We start from the raw sequence: 18,708 nt of genomic DNA, 5'->3' as shown, positions 1-18,708 counted from the left end.
AATCCCTGTTTCCAATTCCATTGCATTCCCTCTGCCCAGTGCAGAGCTTTTTGGAGCAGGTGGTACTATATATTCAATATAGCTCTCTTTGAGCAGCACACCTCAAACCAGGGTGTTTGTGCTATCTTCTGGAGGTGGTGGGTAAAACCCAGCCTAAAAGCTGCCTGTCCTGCCTCATCCTGCTGGTGACTCCAGGCACTGTTCTGCTGGAAGTTGCCTGAAGCTAAGCAGTCATGGATTCATCCCTGAGCTGCCTCCCCTCCTGCAGACACTTCAGCAGCTGGATTTTACCATGCCACGGGACCCCCACTGAAGGTTCTAGATCTAACAAGGCATGCAAAGTACTTTGTCTCTGAAAAGTGCAGCTTAAGAGACACGGATTTCTGCCTCATCAACTGCACAAGGGTTTCGTGTGGGACAAACAGGAGTACATGCTGGGGAGCAGCAAAGCTGGAAACCTGTATGGCTAGTCCATTTCTACCACATTCACAGCTTCCTGAAATATCCTAATATCCTTCTGGGGGTTTTTTTGTTGTTGTTGTTGTTTTGGGTTTTTTTGTTTGTTTTTTGTTTTGTTTTGTTGTTGTGTTGTTTTTCTTTTTTTCCATTTTTGACCTTCTAATCTCCAAAGCATCGTTATCCCAGCAGATGGTAGAAGTGAAACCTGGGTGGAGAGGCTGGATTTGCCCATGCAGCTCTGGCTCTGGCCTCTGCTCTCACCCCTGCAGCCTGTCCATAAGCTGAACTTAGCTCCCTGGAGAGCACCTTCTACAGGGCAGTGCAACATCCCCCAGTGAGCTGAGGCAACTGAGTCTGAGGGCCCCCTCACATCTTCCCTCCTATGAGTCTCAACAGAAAAACAGTGAATAAGGAAGAAAGGCAAAAGGGACAAATGCCAAGCATCCCCTATTGGAGCACCTGCTGGAGAGGAAGCAAGAGCAGAGGCACAATACAGCCCCGGCTTGTGGGTTTTGCAATTGTGGGGCCAGAAGGGCATCTGGAGCAAAGGACCCCATGCCCAAATCCTCTTGCTGGTGCCTGAACTTGGGCTGCCTGGGTCTGCTAGGGAGGGAGGGCTCCTTCTGCCCAGCCAGCACTTGTGAAGGACACCAGGCTGTTCACACCAGTGATGTTTTGAACATGGGATGGTGCCTCAACGAGCTGTTAAAGGTCTCAAGTGCCTCCAGTTCCTTCAGTGCATTTCCTGCAGCTTCCCCTGAAAGAGAAATTAAGACATCCTCAAATATATGTCCTGAGCATGGGAAGTTTGAATTCCTCCTTGCTGCCGCTGAGATGCCCTAAGCCATCTTGGAATGAGGGCTCCTCCTCCATCCTCATCTTCTTTTCTCCCTCCTCAGACAGCTGGCACAGGACCCTTGCAAACCCAAGAGGGGACTGCTCCCGAGGAAGGGGAATTTGCTCACCGCTATTTTCATCACAGAAGCAAACAGGTGGGAAAGTTTTTTTGGTGGCTGTCAAGTGAGGTCAGTCTGAAGCAATGACCAGCAGGTGAAGATCCAGAGTGCTACTGGAGGCTCTCGGGGTGAGCCTGTCTCCTCCCCACCATGCATCCAACCATAGTTGCCCTGCTCTTCCCTGCAGGTCACCCAATGCTTATCCTACAGGGCTGACATCTCATTTTTTCAAGCAACTGAAGATATGAAGAATGGGGACAAGGGCATGGAGTCTTTCCATGCTCAAATTAGCACTGTCATATTTGTTATAGAGTATACCACTCATAGCCTGAATAATTTTGCAAGGTTTCTTTTGAGAAGAATCTTGGGGGGGAAAAAAAAACCTGCCAGGTCTGCAAGGGATTATTTTAAGCAGAGGTGTTTTGCATTGGCAAAAACTGCTGTATGGTGGCAGAAAAATCAAATGACACCACTATAACTATTTTCTTTAAATACTTTTCCCTTTTAAAAAGTGTCTTCCAATACGGCTACTTTAAAAAGAAATAACAGTGCCTGCTCGCTTCTGACCACCAGATGGCTGTGGTCCCTCGCACACTCAGCCTGAACTCCACCAACTGCAAAGAACAACCTCTCTCTTCACAGTGACCTGCTTAGCAGGGTATGCAACCACTGGAAAAAAATAAAACGAAACAAAGTTTTTCCTTATTCTAAGCGTTATGCTACAGTCATTAGCCCCGCGTGGATGCACACAGCAATGGTATAGAGCAAGCATTCAGTCTTTGCCACTGCACAGATGTAAGGAAGGAGACCACTTGCAGTGTGTCTAAACATCCATTAATAACCATGCTGGGAACAAAATCTTGACCTAGAGAAATGTTTTGCGTGACCCAGAACAGTTGTTTCTACGTAAGCTGAAGAAAGGAAAAACTTCCTTGTGTTGGGTCAGAGTTACTCCATATCTCTAAAAAATCAAATATGTGCTAAGAGCTAATGAGAATTTCCTTGATGTCTGGGTTGTGTGGTTCTTGGCATACCAGGCAAAAAAAAATACATATGCCTCCTTTACCCAGTGCTAACCTCCAAAAAATATATGAATTTATTTTTTTAAAGAGTAGTTAAGAAAATATCTCCTCATTTCCCACGTCATCTCACAAATCAGTACAGCAGGGTCCTGTGCTAGTACACTGGGAAGACTGTTCTCCATCCCACAGGACCTTCATGTTGCTCCGCCATGTCAAAACTTCCCCAAAGCTTATTTTGTGTAACAAAATTCCCCCTTCCTTCACAAAATGAGAATAAAGCTTCTTCCTCTTCCCTTCAGCGCACCGTTCGTGGTGCTGCTTGGGGCAGATGGAGATGCTGGGAAGGAATGTAGCATGGGGACCCAGTGGGCAGCAGATAGGGGGGTTTGAGGAAGGAAAATCTTTCTGTAGGTAGCTCATTTTTATCTGTGTGAGGATATAAGCAAATGAAAGCACAAGAAGAGAGGAAGGAGGAGGAAAAAAAAAAAAAAAGGAAGGAGGATAGGAAAATGTGTGAACACTTAAGAGGAAAAATAGGTATCACAGAAGCAAGGAGATGGAGGTGGCCCAGTGGCCACTGGTGCAATACAATGAGTTGTACTGGCAGCCAGTTTGTGGGGGTTTTTTTCTGTTTGTCCTGAAGAAGATATTTCACAAACCACACAGACAGAGGTGACATCCTGCACCAGGGTAATGCCAAGGTGCTTGGCAGCCCTGAGGAGATTTCTCTTTCATTGACTTTCCTGCTCTCCCCTGGCTTTTAGGGCACTCAGAGCATCCTGCACAGCACCCAGCAGCACTGATGCATCTCGGGTGACCAAGTGTGCCTGTTGCTTTGTGTCAGCAACCACCAAAACCTGAGCAAGTGAACAGGGACTCAGGGGCATGGGTTCACAGGCAGAAGCTTCCTCTTCCCCCTCTGCCATTGTCCTTGCAAAATCCTGTGTGTGTGAGGGGGCAGAGATGAACAGCAGGTTCAGATTGCAGGAGCGGGCAGATTCGCTTCCCCCTCCCGGCAGGGTTGCCAGTGGCCAGAGGATGGAGATGGGTGAGGGGGGACAGGATAGCTACCCATGGGTAGAAGTTGGGTGCTGTCTCCAGCAGTGTTCCTGTTCCAGGGCTGGACCTTGGTCCTTGCTGGAAGTCCCAAGCCAGGGGGTCACAGGAGTGCTTTCTCAGCAGAATTGAGGCTGGGGGCTTACTCCTGGCAAGGAGACCCCATGGGAGACAGGCTCTACAGCAAGGCCTTTCTTGAGGGGATCATTAATTCCCTCCCAGCACTAAAAAGCCACATGTGCTGGTCCTCAGGCACTGGGTTTTCCTGGCCAATCTTGGCAGAAAAGCCTGGCTCAAGCACAAGGTGAATTTAACGTCAGGGTGAGGCGAGGACACGGCTTTCCTGCAGCTTTAGGGGAGGCTCCCTCTCCACCACAGAGCAACAGGAAAATCTGTGTTTAGAAGAATTTCTGCAAGGCTTTCAGTGGTATTTTTAGCTCCTTGACCAAAGAAAAAAAAAAAAAGAAAAATAAAGGTCTTAAATACAGGGCCAGTCTCAGTAGGAGATAGGTGCCAATTTCTCTGAGATTCTTTGTACACTTTCAGTGCAAATAGATTTTAAAAAAAACACCAAAAACCAACCAAACAAAAACAAAAAACCAATCAAACAAAAAAAGAAGAAAAAAAAACAAAAACAAAAAAAACAGGGTATTGGTGATCGACTGCCAGCAGTGCCCCTCTGCTTGTCCCCACTGTCACCAGGCAGGGACACATTTCATATAGCAATTCACATCATCAACCACCAGCTCTGGCAGAATGATAAGGGGGTGGCTCACACAGTGCCAAGCACCTTTGGTCTCTCTCACCCCTCAGAGCCAAACACTTTAATTCAAACCCTACGTTGCTCAGGTGTTCTTGTTAATGATTATTTAGCTTAAGAGCCAAGGCCATAGTCCTGAGGTCCTTCTGTGCCTGGTGCTGCACAGAGAAAGGGGGTCTCAGCCAGGCAGGAAGGGGGATGCTAGGGAAGACTTCTCCAAAAAGGGAGATGTTCTTGCTTTTTTACACTCAGAGCTGTGGTCTGGAAGCATGTAGCATCACACATTTAGAACAGAGCTTTTCCAAACAGCCACCTGGGCAGTCAGGGAAATTCAATCTTTCTCAGAGTCAGCCCCAGAGTGATCTTTTGTAGGAAGTGAGGAAAAAAGGAGAGGAGGAACAGAGGCTGTGCCACAGATATCTGTATGGCCTTGGGTAAGTCACTTAAATTCGGCAGTCCCCACACTGCAGCCTCTAAAATAAACCCATTCCCACACGCTGTATCTCCTGGGTTTGGTGTTTTCCACCACCACAGGTGAAGCCAGGTGCTCATCCCCATGGAGCAGTGTTCCTGTGCCTTGATTCCCCCATATGGAGCAGGGACTGTCCCAGCCCCAGGGCAGAAGGCCCCAGCACCCTCCATGTCAACGGGTCAGCAAGGTGGGCAGCTTTCCTGGCATGGGACTTCAGCTTTTCTGACCTTTCCTGGCCCTGCACAGCTGGAAGGGGAGCATTTTGCTGCTGCCACTGCTGCCCTATGTCTCACTGGGGCTCCCCACTCTTGCATGAGCCTAAAAAACCTGCAGCCTGCCCCCCACTAAAGTTGACTCACCCTCTTTCCCTAGCGTGGGCACCTTGCTGAGTCAGGGTCATACCAGGACACCCCATATTGCTGAGTAAAGGTTTCGGGTGGAGGTGGTGGGGCTCTTTTGCTGAGTCACAGTGCAGCAGGGTCCACGTGAGGCTGTTCTCTACTAAGAGGCAGTTTCCTGCTCTCTGCACTGAGATTGCAGCTGCTGCTCTTGGCCCCGGTCCCGCTTCTCGGGACAACTGGAGAAATCTCCAGAAGCAGCCCCGGCTGGGTGGCCCCATACAGGAGGAGGAGGAGGAGACGCATCTCCCACATTCCAGGGGCAAGGAATTGGGCAGGCGTGGTTTGGAGACATTGGTGGGGTGAGGCTGAGGGTGGAATGGGGGGGGGTCTGGGTCTCAGGCTCTTTGCAGAACTTTGTTTCCAGCTCCTTCTCCTCCCTTTCTCTGTGTAAAGGGCACAGTGAGCTGTGGCACAAGGTTGTCCTTGTTGCATATGTGTGAATTTCAAATCCAGATTTTCTGAGTTTGTCCTACTTCACGTTTCATTTTCACAGTTGTGGCACTGAAACAAAGGAGGCAGCATGCTCTGAAACATTTCCACAAATGGGGAATTTTTTTATTTGCTAACTCTGCCCTGCTCCTTTCCACACCTCTGTTTTGCTCCCGAAGCAAAACCCCAGCACAAGGGCACAAGGTCTGTCCCCACCAGCACCAAGACCTCAGGAGTGTGGTGGGCTCTATGCACCCTCCCCCAAAATTTCAGCCCATGTACCCTTAACCTGAAGACCTGCTGCATACTTTATGTCACTGAGTCTTTGGTCCCAGAGCAGGCATGTGCCTTGCAGGGTGCTTGCTCTGTTCTCCCTCCCTGTCTTGCTCCCAGCCAGCCCTGGCTGGTAGCAGTGTGCCCATGGATCTCTAAAAATATGTATGGTAATCTCCACTTCTTTTGTCATGCTGGTTCAGTTATATCTGAGAAATCTGCCTGCACCTCCATTTCCCCCACATCCAACTGCAGGGTTCCTGTGTGTGGGCTTTGCCCAGCACACCCATGTCTGCCTATAGGGTTGCCCCAAGGATACCAGCAATGCCACTCCTCATGGGGATCTGCAGTGCGTTGCCCTCCCGACCTCCTTTTTTCCACATGTACCTTTGATCCAGACGGCAGTGAGCACAGTCAGTGCTGCCAGGGCCAGCAGGGCCGGGCTATCAACCCTTTGGCACACACAAATTAACACGTAGCACATCCCTCAGCACTCCTGCACTGATTTCTTTCTTTAGCAACTCACTTTAAGTGGCTACCACCACTTTCTTTTCCCAGAACTTCTTTCTTTTCCTCCCCCTTATCATTACACAGCAAATTCTGGCTACTAACTCAGCTTTCCAGGATGCACGCCAGGACAAACTTTTTTTTTTTTTTTTCTTTTTTTCCCTCCCCCTTACCATTACACAGCAAATCCTGGTTACTGACTCAGCTTTCCAGGATCCATGCCAGGCAGCTGTGTTTTGCTGTGTCATGGTGCATTCTGCTGTGTCATGGTCTGAGAAAACCCATTAACCCCTGGGAGCAGGGACCGCTGATTTATTTTTTTTTGTCCTGGTGGTGCCTTCCCGGCTGAGTAAGCTGCCAGGAACTGCTGTGTAAAAGAGCACTTCCCACAGGGGTTCAGGAGAGCTGACTTGGCACTCCGTGCTGCCTGTGTCACTAGACATTTCTGGCCATAAATCTACTGGCATAACATGCTGTAAAGTTTATCAAGAGGAGACAATTCCCCACTTACCTATCCCAGATGAAAACACTGACCCTTTCTGCAGTTGTTAACCATTTATCTACACCATCTGCTGATGAAGCAGTTTCTCAGGAGCTGGGCTGGGCAGATGGAGGCTTTTAAACCAAGCAGGAACCATTACAAATATCTTGCTTGCGGCTACTTGATTTCACCTTTGCTTGAAATCTCCAGGGCAAGTTCACTGGTGCCCCTGCACATCAGTCCACATCATGTGTCCAGTTCTGGGCCCCTCAGTTCAGGAAGGAGATTGAGGTGTTGGAGCAGCTCCAGAGAAGAACAAGGCGGCTGTGAAGGGATCCAGCACAAATGCTGTGAGGAAGGGCTGAGGGAGCTGGGGGTGTTCAGTCTGGAGAAGAGGAGGCTGAGGGGAGACCTCATCACTCTCTACAACTCCCTGAAAGGAGGGGGTAGCCAAGGGGGGGTCGATCTCTTCTCCCAGGCAGCTCCCAGTAAGACAAGAGAGCATGGACTTAAGCTCTGCCAGGGGAGGTTTAGCTTGGATATTAGGAAAATACTCTTTACAAAGAGGGTGATCAGGCACTGGAATGGGCTGCCCAGGGAGGTGGTAGATTCTTCATCCCTGGAGGTTTTTAAGAGACTGATGTGGCACTCAGTGCCATGGTCTGATAACCAATGCAGTAGTGGATCAAGGGTTGGACTTGATGATCTCAGAGGTGCTTTACAACCCGGATGATTCTGTGATTCTGTGATCAACCTCAGAAGCAAACATAGCTTGTTAAAGGGTAGATGACAGGCTTTCTGGCAGGCACAGTGGAGACCAAAAGTCTGACAAGTCAATGAAATCCAAATGAAATTTCTAAGTGGTGTAGATGTGGGCTGGCCTCTGCTTTCCTGTTGCCCACTGTACCCAGAGTGAGTTGCTCCTGGGTCAGTTTGTTCCATGTGCTAAGAGCAGGTACCTCCTTCTCCCTGCATCACTCGAGTGTCAATGTCCCAAGTTGTCTTCTAGGAAGACACAGTCCCTTACAGATCTCTGCCAGCATACCTGCTGTCATTAACCTCCCCGCACCACTTAGAGCAGCACAGCAGATACACAAGTCTTCTCTGCAGAGCACTGGATGGGGCCAGAAACACCCCAGGCCAGTGACTGCAAAGATGCTGACACACCACTTTCAGTTCTCCTTCTATCTTGCTGAGGGGCATTTCGGCCTTTCCGGAGATTGGGGCCCAGCCTCACAGCTGCTCAAGTAATTCTGATCAGCTAGAGACCAATTGGCATAAATTGGTTATGAGATGTGGCTTGATTGCCTACACCTCACAAGGGGGGGAGTTGCAATAAGGACCTTTTTTTTGTGACCTGTCCAGGTGAAGATGAAGCTAAGAGATCCAGAAGGCAGTGCATTGGCTCCATGTCCTGGGACATTGTGGTTCTGAGCCAGGACTTCTTCCTGGGAAGAAGTATCCCACCCAGAATGGCAGTGATGTGACTAGACACTTTCTCTGTCTTGCCTAAAGTCTCACATCCACATCTGCCTCAACCCTGGATGGAAGGAAGGAGAAGGACACTTTGGATACATCCTTTTGAGTGCCTCCAAGAACTAAATCACTTTTACCTTCCGGAAAACAAAGAAATCCAGCAGCAAGTTGTCTGCAATGGCACGGGGCTAAGAGCAGAAATGGGACAGCTTTTGCTAGTGTGCACTGTTGCTTTAAGAGACAAAGAAAGACAGGAAAAGTCTGGCTGAGTCAGCTTGGAAACGCTGAGTAATCTTTCCTGAGAACTGCACCCCATGCCAGATGTCTGCCTAAGTCAAAAAAAAAAAAAAAAAAAAAAAAAAAAAAAAAAAAAAAAAGTATGGGAGCATATTTGCTCCAGGACATCCTTCTAACCTATAGCACCAAACCCTGCTGTGCCCAAGTGTAGATGCAGTGATGGGGAGACATACGCTTGCTTCTCGGATCACAGCACTGGCCAGCAAAACCCCAGAGTGGACCTACTGGTGGGAAAAGGCAGATAGAAGATGCTACAGTCCTTTCTCCTCCTCCTCCTCCACAGGCTCTGCCTCCCTACCATCCTGCACAGGGTGTCAGCCCTGGGCTTTCTCACCCGCAGTGGCAAGGGAATGGTGGCTGTGAGTGCCCTGCTCTGTGGGTTGAGCATAAGATGTGTGTTTTTCCAAAGTAGAGCTGACCAATGCATGCTCCATCCTGACTACTCCTGCTTCCAGCACAGCCATAGTTGGAAAAGAAGGGCCCTGCTTCATCTGCTGGCTGCCTCCGACCACTCCATCAGACTAAAAAAAGCAAAGCAAGCAGCTACTGGAAGGAGCACCTTGTCCACTCCTCTTCACCCAAATGTGCCTTTGAAAGTCTCTGCTGACTTATTTTCCCTCAAGCCTTGTGCCTATCACATCTTTTCAGCCCACCAGCTTTCCCAGCCTTCTGGGCATCTGGGGGGGGGGGGGGGGTGTTGGGAGGGTTGGAGTGCTGCTCTCCTCGATTTCCCTGCACACAGCTGTGACAGCAACAGAGGCCACTTGCCACACAAATCAGACAGTATTTCTTCCATGCACCAGGGAGCACGGAAAGGATTTCTCTGTGCATCAGCACAGGCACACAGAAACAGGGTTTATTTTCCAGTGCCCAGCACTGTGCAAGGACAACTCAGGCACTTGCAGACCACAGCTGGTGCACGAATGTGCCACAGCAGGGCACACACCCCAGGGTCCCTGATGCAAGAGACTCTCTGAAGATGTGCAACTCACGGGAAACAAGGCATTTATACCTTAGCAGTGCTCGGGCAGATGAGGATGGATGTTGCCTTGAGCCCCCCAAGCAGGGTGCAGCTGGGACACAGAACGGGATGTAAGGAAAGAAGGCTGCCCACCCTGCCCCAGGCACCAGCCCTGTAAATCCACCTCTCCTTGTCCAACCCTGCTGCCCCCAGCACCGAAAGGGTTACAGAGCCAGGAAGCCTGGCAGGAGAAGCTGCTGGGCAGCCTCTCGTTTCTGCTTAGCTGTCAAGGCAAATCAGGTGACTTCCTCCGGCCCCTTGGGGCTGCAGGCGAGGAGGGGGTGATAGCCAGCCCGGCGTGGAAGGGAAGTGCAAGTTTGTGTTGCAAGAAGTTTGTGCTCGCACTGAGGTCAGCGCTCCGGCTGCTCACGTGGCGTGGGTGTGTATAAAGCTGGGATGCGGGATCCGGGCTGCCCAGCTCAGACACTTCACTGTCCTGGGAGCAGGAGGGAAGGAGGAAAGCACGAGCCAGAACGAAACAACAACAAAAAAAACCAGCAGGGAAGCTGAGGAGTGAAACCAAGTGGGGAAAAAAAGAAACAAAACAACATGGAAACTTCCCGGACACACAGCTCCGAAAGGTGAGAGTGGGACGGGACGGGATGGGAGAGAGGGGGGAATTCCTTGCCAGAAGGGTACTGTGTTTCTCCCCTTGCTTTTAAGCATGCTGGTCCTGTTTGTGCTCTGCACGCTCCTGCTATCACCTCTGGATCGAGCCTGCCAGTCTTCCTTGCTCGGAACCGCGTTTGGGATGCTGGTTCCCTCATTCCGCACATAGCTCTCGGGAACTCTCTGCTTCTTTTCCTGCCATCCCAGGCTCCCTGTTTTTTTTTCCCTAGTGAACTAAGATCTATTTTGCCAGAGGAGAGCGGCAGCACTGACATCTGTTTTGCTGCTCTTCCCCAGCATGTCCAAGGACCTGTCAGAACTGTTGAAGGAAGCCACCAAGGAGGTGCATGAGCAGGCAGAGAACACGCCGTTCATGAAGAACTTCCAGAAGGGGCAAGTGTCGCTCAACGAGTTTAAGGTAATTCCTATCAGAATTGCTCGGGGATGGGATTTCCTTGCCAGAAAATCAGACGGGCTACCAGGGGACTAACTGAGGGAGGCAGGGGCTGGTGCCGAGGAGGGAGGTGTTTTGCTGGCTGGTATCAGCATCAGCTGTCTGGTAATCTGGTATCAGAATCTCCTGTGCAAAACATGTTCTTCATCAAACTCCAGCTCCCTGAGATCTTATGGGCTCCTTTTGCAGGAGATAGGGCAGGCCTGTGCATATCGAGATGGGCAGCCAAGCCAAAACAGGATAAAAAGACAAAATGTCTGATGGGATTAATGCAATTGTTTCCTCTTCCTTCATAAATGCCTGCATGTTAGTTATTGGCAATGATAGTTAATGGAGATATGGGTATCCAAAAAAAAAAAAAAAAAGGAGAATACTAAATTTACAGTGCTCTAAGCAGTTACAGCTAGAAATAGAGATGAGATTGTGAAAAAAAGTGAAGATGTGGGATTGTCTCTGGCACTGAACTTCACAATGTTTCCATTGTCACTCGGGTTATACCAGAGCTGAGATCATGAACAATAAGAACTCAAAGGCAAACTGAGTTTGAGCAAGCCCTGTCTGCCTTCAACAGGTAGGAGCCTGTTGCTTTTCTTAGGATAAAAGACAATCATTTGCAGATATTAGTTTGCACCTAGCCTGGCTTGATACACGATTCCTGGGATCTATGCCACATAACAAAGTGATGAGCAAAAACAAAGCATGCACCTGGGCCAGAAATTCCTGGGAGGCTATAGGATGTGACGCATGGGCTTGCAAATAACAAGGAGCATTCCAAAGTGTGGGTTAATTACTTTGTTGTTGAGTTGTTCTTTGGCCAATAAATCGACAAGTACAGGAAAAAGACTACTTATTTCTGACAGAATGCATTCAGGATACTTAGCCAAGCATAAATTTAATCTCGGGTGCTGACTTCCTGCTGTTAGAACTGCAGCCTGGGTTAGGCAGTGAACTTTGAGACAGGCTGGCAATAAGGTAAAAAGTTGGACATTAAAGAAAACAACTCAGTTTCTTAGAAGGTATTTACATGCTGTCAGGGAGAGTGAGATGTGACGTGGGTTTTAAAAAGTAACCATAGTTTTAAAAAGCCACGTTTCCCATTAAACCACTCTCTGTCTCTGAGAACAACCAGTCAAGTTACACTGTCTTTATTTGTTAGGCAATGTTCCTGTATTTTATTTCTTTTCCAATAAGCTGGATAACGGGTTACTGTTTAATAACCTCTGTTTATATTTACTCTTTTGGCAAAACTTGATATCTGCCCTGACACATGAATCCCCAGAATCTGACTAGTTGCTTCCCCAACCAAACCACTGCCCCTGTGCTTATCAAAGTCCTCTTTGCTGACACAGTGGGGAAAAGTTGAAACAGCAACTCTTTAACTGCAGAACTGTTTGCTATGTAAACTGCTTTCTCTCCTGCCAGCAGCTTAATTCCTTTCCCCCCACCTCCAAACCTGACTCACCAGGATTGCAATACTTCCATGTTTTACCCTTGGCTGCTGATAAGGGATTGCAGGGTACAGAAGGGGTGGTGTAGGTGTAATATATGTATACAGCCTCTGAAAACAGAAAGCCTGAGGAAGGAGAGAACACAGCTAGATTGTCTTATGCCACGTGGAAAAGCTGGCAGAGAGAAGGAAGTTATCGCGTAAGCTGGGAGAAACAACAATAACAATGGTTTCAAAACAGAAAGGAGCGCACACAGCCTCACAGCACTCCTTCACAAAGGCATCTTTCAGGGGCAGGCTGTACTTCCAGCCCCCTTTTATCTTGTCAGCTCAGGGCAACCAGGGAGGCAACCCCACTTGCAAGTGTGACTGAGGAGAGTGGTGGTGCCTTTGTTCCAAGGATGGAGGGATGCCAACAGGGTGAATATGTTGAAAAATGAATGGGGTGTGTCATCGTCTCCCAAGGCCCCATAAAGGGGGAGCCACATCTGGAAGCATTCAGATTTGAACAATGCACCAGAAAAACATACCTTTGGGAATACCCTTTCTGTTGACAGAGGGAAGAAGAATAGATCAGGGATGATTTAATGGGGCTCCAGTTTCCATTAATAGGGCTCCAGCTGCAAGACCTTTAACTTGGGGGTGAAGGCAGCAGCTTTTAAGGACAGGTGAGATCAGTATCTGCTGGAAAGGGCTTAGGTCTTACCTGATGCTGCCTCAAGCAGACGGGAAAGGGCTAAATGGTGTCTCAGGGCACCTTGCAACTCTGTTTTCCACATGGAAAACCTGCAACAGCACAGATGTGTGTGACTCCTACTGGGTGTGCCCATGAGTAACTTTTTCACTAGTCGAATTTGCCCCCCCAGACTGGAAGAAGATGGACAGATGCACTGGTAGCTCATCCTCTCCCTTCTCTTTCAGCTGGTTACGGCATCTTTGTACTTCATCTACTCAGCTCTGGAGGAAGAGATTGAACGTAACAAAGACAACCCAGTTTATGCCCCTGTGTATTTTCCGGCGGAGCTGCACCGGAAAGCTGCCTTGGAGGCAGACTTGAAGTACTTCTATGGCAGCAACTGGAGGGAAGTGATCCCATGTCCCGAGGCTACTCAGAAATACGTTGAGAGGCTCCATTACGTAGGCAAGAACCATCCAGAGCTCCTGGTGGCCCATGCCTATACTCGGTATTTGGGAGACCTGTCTGGGGGGCAGGTGCTGAAGAAAATTGCCCAAAAGGCCCTCCAGCTGCCCAGCACTGGAGAAGGGCTGGCTTTCTTCACCTTTGATGGAGTGTCCAACGCCACCAAGTTCAAGCAACTCTATCGCTCCCGCATGAACGCCCTCGAGATGGATCTTGCCACTAAGAAAAGGGTTTTGGAGGAGGCCAAGAAAGCATTCCTGCTAAATATACAGGTGAGTAACAACCAGCCAGCCCTGCCTGCCCACACCCTCTCTGAAACAAGGTTATAGCTACAGGGGGAAGGCAAAGCCAGTATTTCTGCTGTGGAGTTCTGGGAAGTTGTGGATTAGGGTGAGCTAGTCAGAGTTGAATGGATGCACTTGTCCAACCTGGGAGCCTATAAAAAGCTGTTCTCTCCAGTACATCTGTAGTACAGCTTCACAGGTCCTCTGTGGATGCTGACTAAATGCACAAGTACCTTGCTTTCCTTCCCACCGGAAGATGGGCAATTAGCCTTCTCCTGAGATGGAAGCTTCAGGGAGAACCTGTAAAGTGAGCAAGGAATTTGAAAGACAAACTTTTGACCCCACAGGTAGATTATGTGCTGTGCAAAAAGTGCCAGGAGACTGGGAGTGTGTCTTCCTTAAGTTTCTAAAGTGTCTAGGGCAGGGCCCAGCGGTCCAGTGAAGAAAGAAGAGGAGGCCACATAATGAGGCAGTGTTTTCTTTCCTCAGGTATTTGAAGCACTTCAGGAGCTGGTGTCTAAGGGCCAGGAGAATGGTCACCCTGTGAAGCCAAAGGCAGAGCTTCGTTCAAGGAACCTTAACAAATCATATGAGCACGGTAAGACACTTCTAAGGGCAGGTGTTTAACATTGCCCCTTGTGGTTTTGTTCTCCTTTCTTCCTCTGTTCTTGTTTGCAAAAGCCACTGAGAAACAAGCATGAGGCACTTGCCCTGTCTCTTCTCCAGCCATGAGTAAGTAGGTAGTGCAGGGAGAGGCACTAGTGGGTGCAAAGCTTCTTCTAGACATGAAACAAGAAGAATGACATGTATGGGCTCTCCAGAAATAGTGTCAATGAGGGAGATTTACAAAGAAAAAGGTTTTAGCTTGTAACAAGGTCCATTCACCACATGAGTTTTCAACCACAGGGGAAACTGACCTTGAGTTCACCAAAGCAAAGGCAGCAATTTTGGGCCCAGCAGATCAGGGTGGTGCTATGATTCTGACAGATGTTCTTCTGTTAGAAGGACACAGTCTTATCGAATGGCCTGTTTTCCTCTGGTCATTTTCCTGATTTCCATAAGTATTTACTGAAAACACTCCTGAAAGTGTGCTGGGTTTACAGTGAACTTTGTTCTGGATGGTGAAATGTGACAAGTTGGGAAGTGGGGAAGTAGAAGGTTGCCCATCAGCTTTGCAAAACTGCAAAATCTCTCCATCCACTGGCAAATACCAATCCTGAGCTGGGCACAACCAGAGCAGTGGCTGCAAGCAAAGCAATCCCTTTTCAGGGGATTGTGACTGAGTGAGGAGCAGGCTCAGATGTTTACAGAGGAGGGTGGTTTCCCTGATAATGTGTGATTCAAATAAAAAAGCCCTTATGACTGACTCATTCCAAAACGAAAAGGCAGATTCTTCGATGCATACTGGATTGAACCACAGTTTTCCCATGACAAAGAATGGAAAGCAGAACCTTTGTCTTGCGTATCTCTAGACAATGAAGCTTAAAGCTACTCCTTTGGGAAGGGCAGTAAAAGTTCTATGGGAAGGTTTGCATCTCCTTTCACAATATACGCATAAAAGTAGGATTTTCAGAAAACTTTGGTTATGGATGAGGAATCCCATCCTAGAGTTCTACTGAGAAAATGATTTGTCTGGATTGCTGAGGACTACTGTTTAAGGCCCCTAGATGCCTAACCAACTAAATTAATGAGATGTAGGAGACAAAATGCCTTTTAAAATTCTTGCTGAAGTAGTTGGCTGTCTTCTGCACACGTCAGGGGGTTAATGGAGCTGGGTGATGCATTTATGAGCCTGTAAGGAGAGAAGGGAAGAGGTTGGTGCTCACATACAGGCAGAGGGTATGTGAGCCTTTGTGTTTCCCAGGTCAAGGCTGCCGCTTCTCTTCTTCACTTATCCAGGAGAGCAGAACCTGCTACTGCTGTTTCTCCTGCTCCTGGTCCAACTGGGCTCTAGGCTTCTGCCTTCTCCCCTTAAGAACTCCAACTGGGTCTGGTCCGGCACTGGGGAGAGCAAGTGTGGCATACTGGCAGCTTCTTGCTTCAACCTCTTCTCACCTAACCTTTTTTTTTTTTTTTTTTTTTTTTTTTCCCTCCTTATTTGATGTAGGTCCAATGCCTGGGAAAGAGAGTGAGAAGTCAAACAGGAAACACTCAGCCATGACTCCCCTGGTGCGGTGGATCCTGGCACTCAGCTTCCTAGCCACAACAGTTGCCGTGGGCTTGTTTGCCATGTGAAAAACCAGGACCTTTACACTCTCCTTGTGCCTTCCCTCACTCTGAACTAATCCACCTACCCCAGTCCTTGTGAGAGAAATTACCTCTGACTGGGTACTGTGATCTTGTCTCTGCCACTAATATTAGGAGACTTTTCTGCCCAGAAATCAGAGAGTGCTGTAAGGGGGTTCAGGTAAAGTCTCTCTCGTGCTTGGTGTGAGCTCTTCTCCGAGACTAACTTTATCACCAAAAACTAAGGGTAGCAAAGGCTAAAAACAATGGCCAGGAATTGTTGTTGCTTTACAGAGTGCCTGCAAAAATCTTACAGGATCAGAAATGCAGCTTTGAAATCTGTCTCTCCTGAGAAATACAAAGCTTTCCAGAGCTCTTGTTTGCTCTGTTTTTTTACTTGTAGATAATACTGTGATCACTTTTTCTGTGGAGCCACAGGGTCCACAGACTGGACCCTGGGACCCTGGGTTACAGACTGTTTTATATGACACTAGTGGGCCTTTGTTAATTCTTTTTCCAATCATTTTTGTTTTTTAAAAAGCAGAAGACTGTTGTTGAAGATACAGTGTCATTCTCTTGTCTGATTTTATAATTTATACACATAATAAACTTCAATGTAAAGTCATCAGGCCTGGCGTTTCCTATTATTCAAACCTTACCTGCAGAGAAAGGAGGTGTCTTTTTTCCCCCCAGTTTCATGTCTCTTGGAGGTACCATTTCCAGCGACATAGCCATAGACAAAAGTGAGAGCTATCATCATAGCCAGATTTTTGCTCCCACTCAGTGCTAACAATAACCTCTTACAAGCTGGGGCAGGCTCCTTCAGCTCCTACCCACGTCTCTGCTTCTAGAAATGGGGCCAAATTCTGTGTGTGTATGAAGTATTTTTAAGGGGCAGAAGCCATATGTAAGAGCTGGCTGCTGTACTATTAAAAGCAAAAGGTGGTGAGACCCTTATCTGGTCAAAACCAGGGCAGCTCTCTCCCTGACTGCTACCAACCAAGGACTCTGTTACCTGCCTGCCTTGGGGAGAACTTCAGTGGGAATCAGAAAATCAGACTATGTTTTCACCACCCAGAAATGAAATGCACACTAGGTTTTCATCCTGAAAGGCAGATAAAGGCAACTGCATGTCCTCACCAACCAACCCAACTTACTGCCCAGACCCAGCACATACGTGGCATGGCCAAAGACATTCCAAACACACAGCACTGCTGGAGCATCCCATGCACACAGCTTGCTCTCCAGCCTTTTTACTGAGGCAGATCTGCCACTGTTAGGACCATGGGCCCTGTCTGCTTTGGAGGGTCTTCTAGCACAGGAGTCACTGCAGGAGAAGCTCCAGTTCAAGGCACAGCAAGGACCGGCAAGGCCATTATTGTCGGAGTCCTCTCCTCTTTTTCCACCAGAAAGCCTCTGTGATCAACCTGCCTCCTTGATGCTGTTTGTTCTGGCTGTGACATTAATCTCAAAGACACACTTTCCCACTGATCTATTTTAACGACCAGCGCTGAACCTGCTCAAAGAGCTCTGAACAAGAATCAAAGGCAGGTCCTGTGGGGAATAAGCAGGAGGGGCTGTCATTATTCTCAGGCTCTTATCTGCCTCATACCCCTTCAAAAATCCCCTTTAATTCCTCTCTATTTGGACACATTTGCTAAACCCTGGTAGCAAAAATAGTCCTTGAAAAAGACAGTCAGATGCCTGAAAATCAGGAATATGAGGCCTAATAGTCCTTCTCTGTTTCAATAGCTAATCCAATACAAGAACTTATTCATTCAAACTTGATATTTAAGGTCTGCCTTTTCAGTCCCTCTAACCTACCCCAACTAAATCACTATGTTTACCCAACCATACTGAATAACTAAACCATCCCAAACATGCAAGTAAATAACCATGAGCACTTTACCACACTCAGCCCCTCTACACTGCCCAAAGAAATCACAACTGTGACGTCAAAGTGAGGAAATCTGGGTTCAGAATGGAGTCATCCCCTCTCTGCTCAGAGCAGAAGAGGTATGGTGCTTGGAGTATCTCAGGGCCATTGTACTGTCATACACCGAAGGACTCCAGATTGAGCCTGAAGAAGTATTCAGAGGGGAAGTCTAAAGCTTTGCTTTGGACTAGATCTATAATCTTTACACATGGCTTCTCTGCCATGCAATGGTCTTTACTTCACAACTGCTGCTTTTAAAACCTCCTTTGCAATGCACTGCACTCCCCAGCTTCGCTTGCGTTTAGGATGCACACCACCACAGTTCTGAAGAGCCAGAATGCTTACACGATGACCCACCAGCCTTTCCCCCACCCTCAGCAAGTTCACTACAGAATCACAGAATCATAGAATCGGCTGGGTTGGAAGTGACCTCTGAGATCATCAAGTCCAAACCTTGATCCACTACTGCATTGGTTACCAGACCATGGCACTGAGTGCCACATCCAGTCTCTTTTTAAATATCTCCAGGGATGGAGAATCCACTACTTCCCGGGGCAGCCCATTCCAATGTCTGATCACCCTCTGTAAAGAATTTCTTCCTAATATCCAACCTAAACCTGCCCTGGCAGAACTTAATTCCATGACTTATCTTACTTGGAGCTGCCTTGGAGAAGAGATCGACTCCTCCCTGGCTACCCTCTCCTTTCAGGGAGTTGTAGAGAGTGATGAGGTCTCCCCTGAGCCTCCTCTTCTCCAGACTGAACACCCCCAGCTCCCTCAGCCCTTCCTCATCGGACTTGTGCTGGATCCCTTCACAGCCTCCTTGTTCTTCTCTGGAGCTGCTCCAACACCTCAATCTCCTTCCTGAACTGAGGGGCCCAGAACTGGACACAGAACTCAAGCTGTGGCCTCACCAGGGCTGAGTACAGGGGCAGAATCACTTCCCTGGACCTGCTGGCCACGCTGTTCCTGATACAGACCAGGATGCCATTGGCCTTCTT

General features: G+C 48.3%; 1 protein-coding gene across 1 annotated transcript; it reads left to right on the top strand.

The window, feature by feature from the left end:
- The first annotated feature begins 10,027 nt into the window (after window positions 1–10,027).
- On the top strand, window positions 10,028–16,396 carry HMOX1 (heme oxygenase 1). The gene is made up of 5 exons (XM_030450038.1): window positions 10,028–10,191; window positions 10,517–10,637; window positions 13,042–13,533; window positions 14,035–14,143; window positions 15,653–16,396. Exons 1-5 carry the CDS (start codon window positions 10,160–10,162, stop codon window positions 15,778–15,780), a joined length of 882 nt encoding a protein of 293 aa, XP_030305898.1. The 5' UTR covers window positions 10,028–10,159; the 3' UTR covers window positions 15,781–16,396.
- Window positions 16,397–18,708: the final 2,312 nt, after the last annotated feature.

The sequence above is a fragment of the Calypte anna genome, chromosome 1, assembly GCF_003957555.1.
Source record: "Calypte anna isolate BGI_N300 chromosome 1, bCalAnn1_v1.p, whole genome shotgun sequence".
Classification (NCBI taxonomy): domain Eukaryota; kingdom Metazoa; phylum Chordata; class Aves; order Apodiformes; family Trochilidae; genus Calypte; species Calypte anna.
The sequence above is the reverse complement of the archived record's forward strand: the minus strand, read 5'-3'. Positions and strand labels throughout refer to the sequence as shown.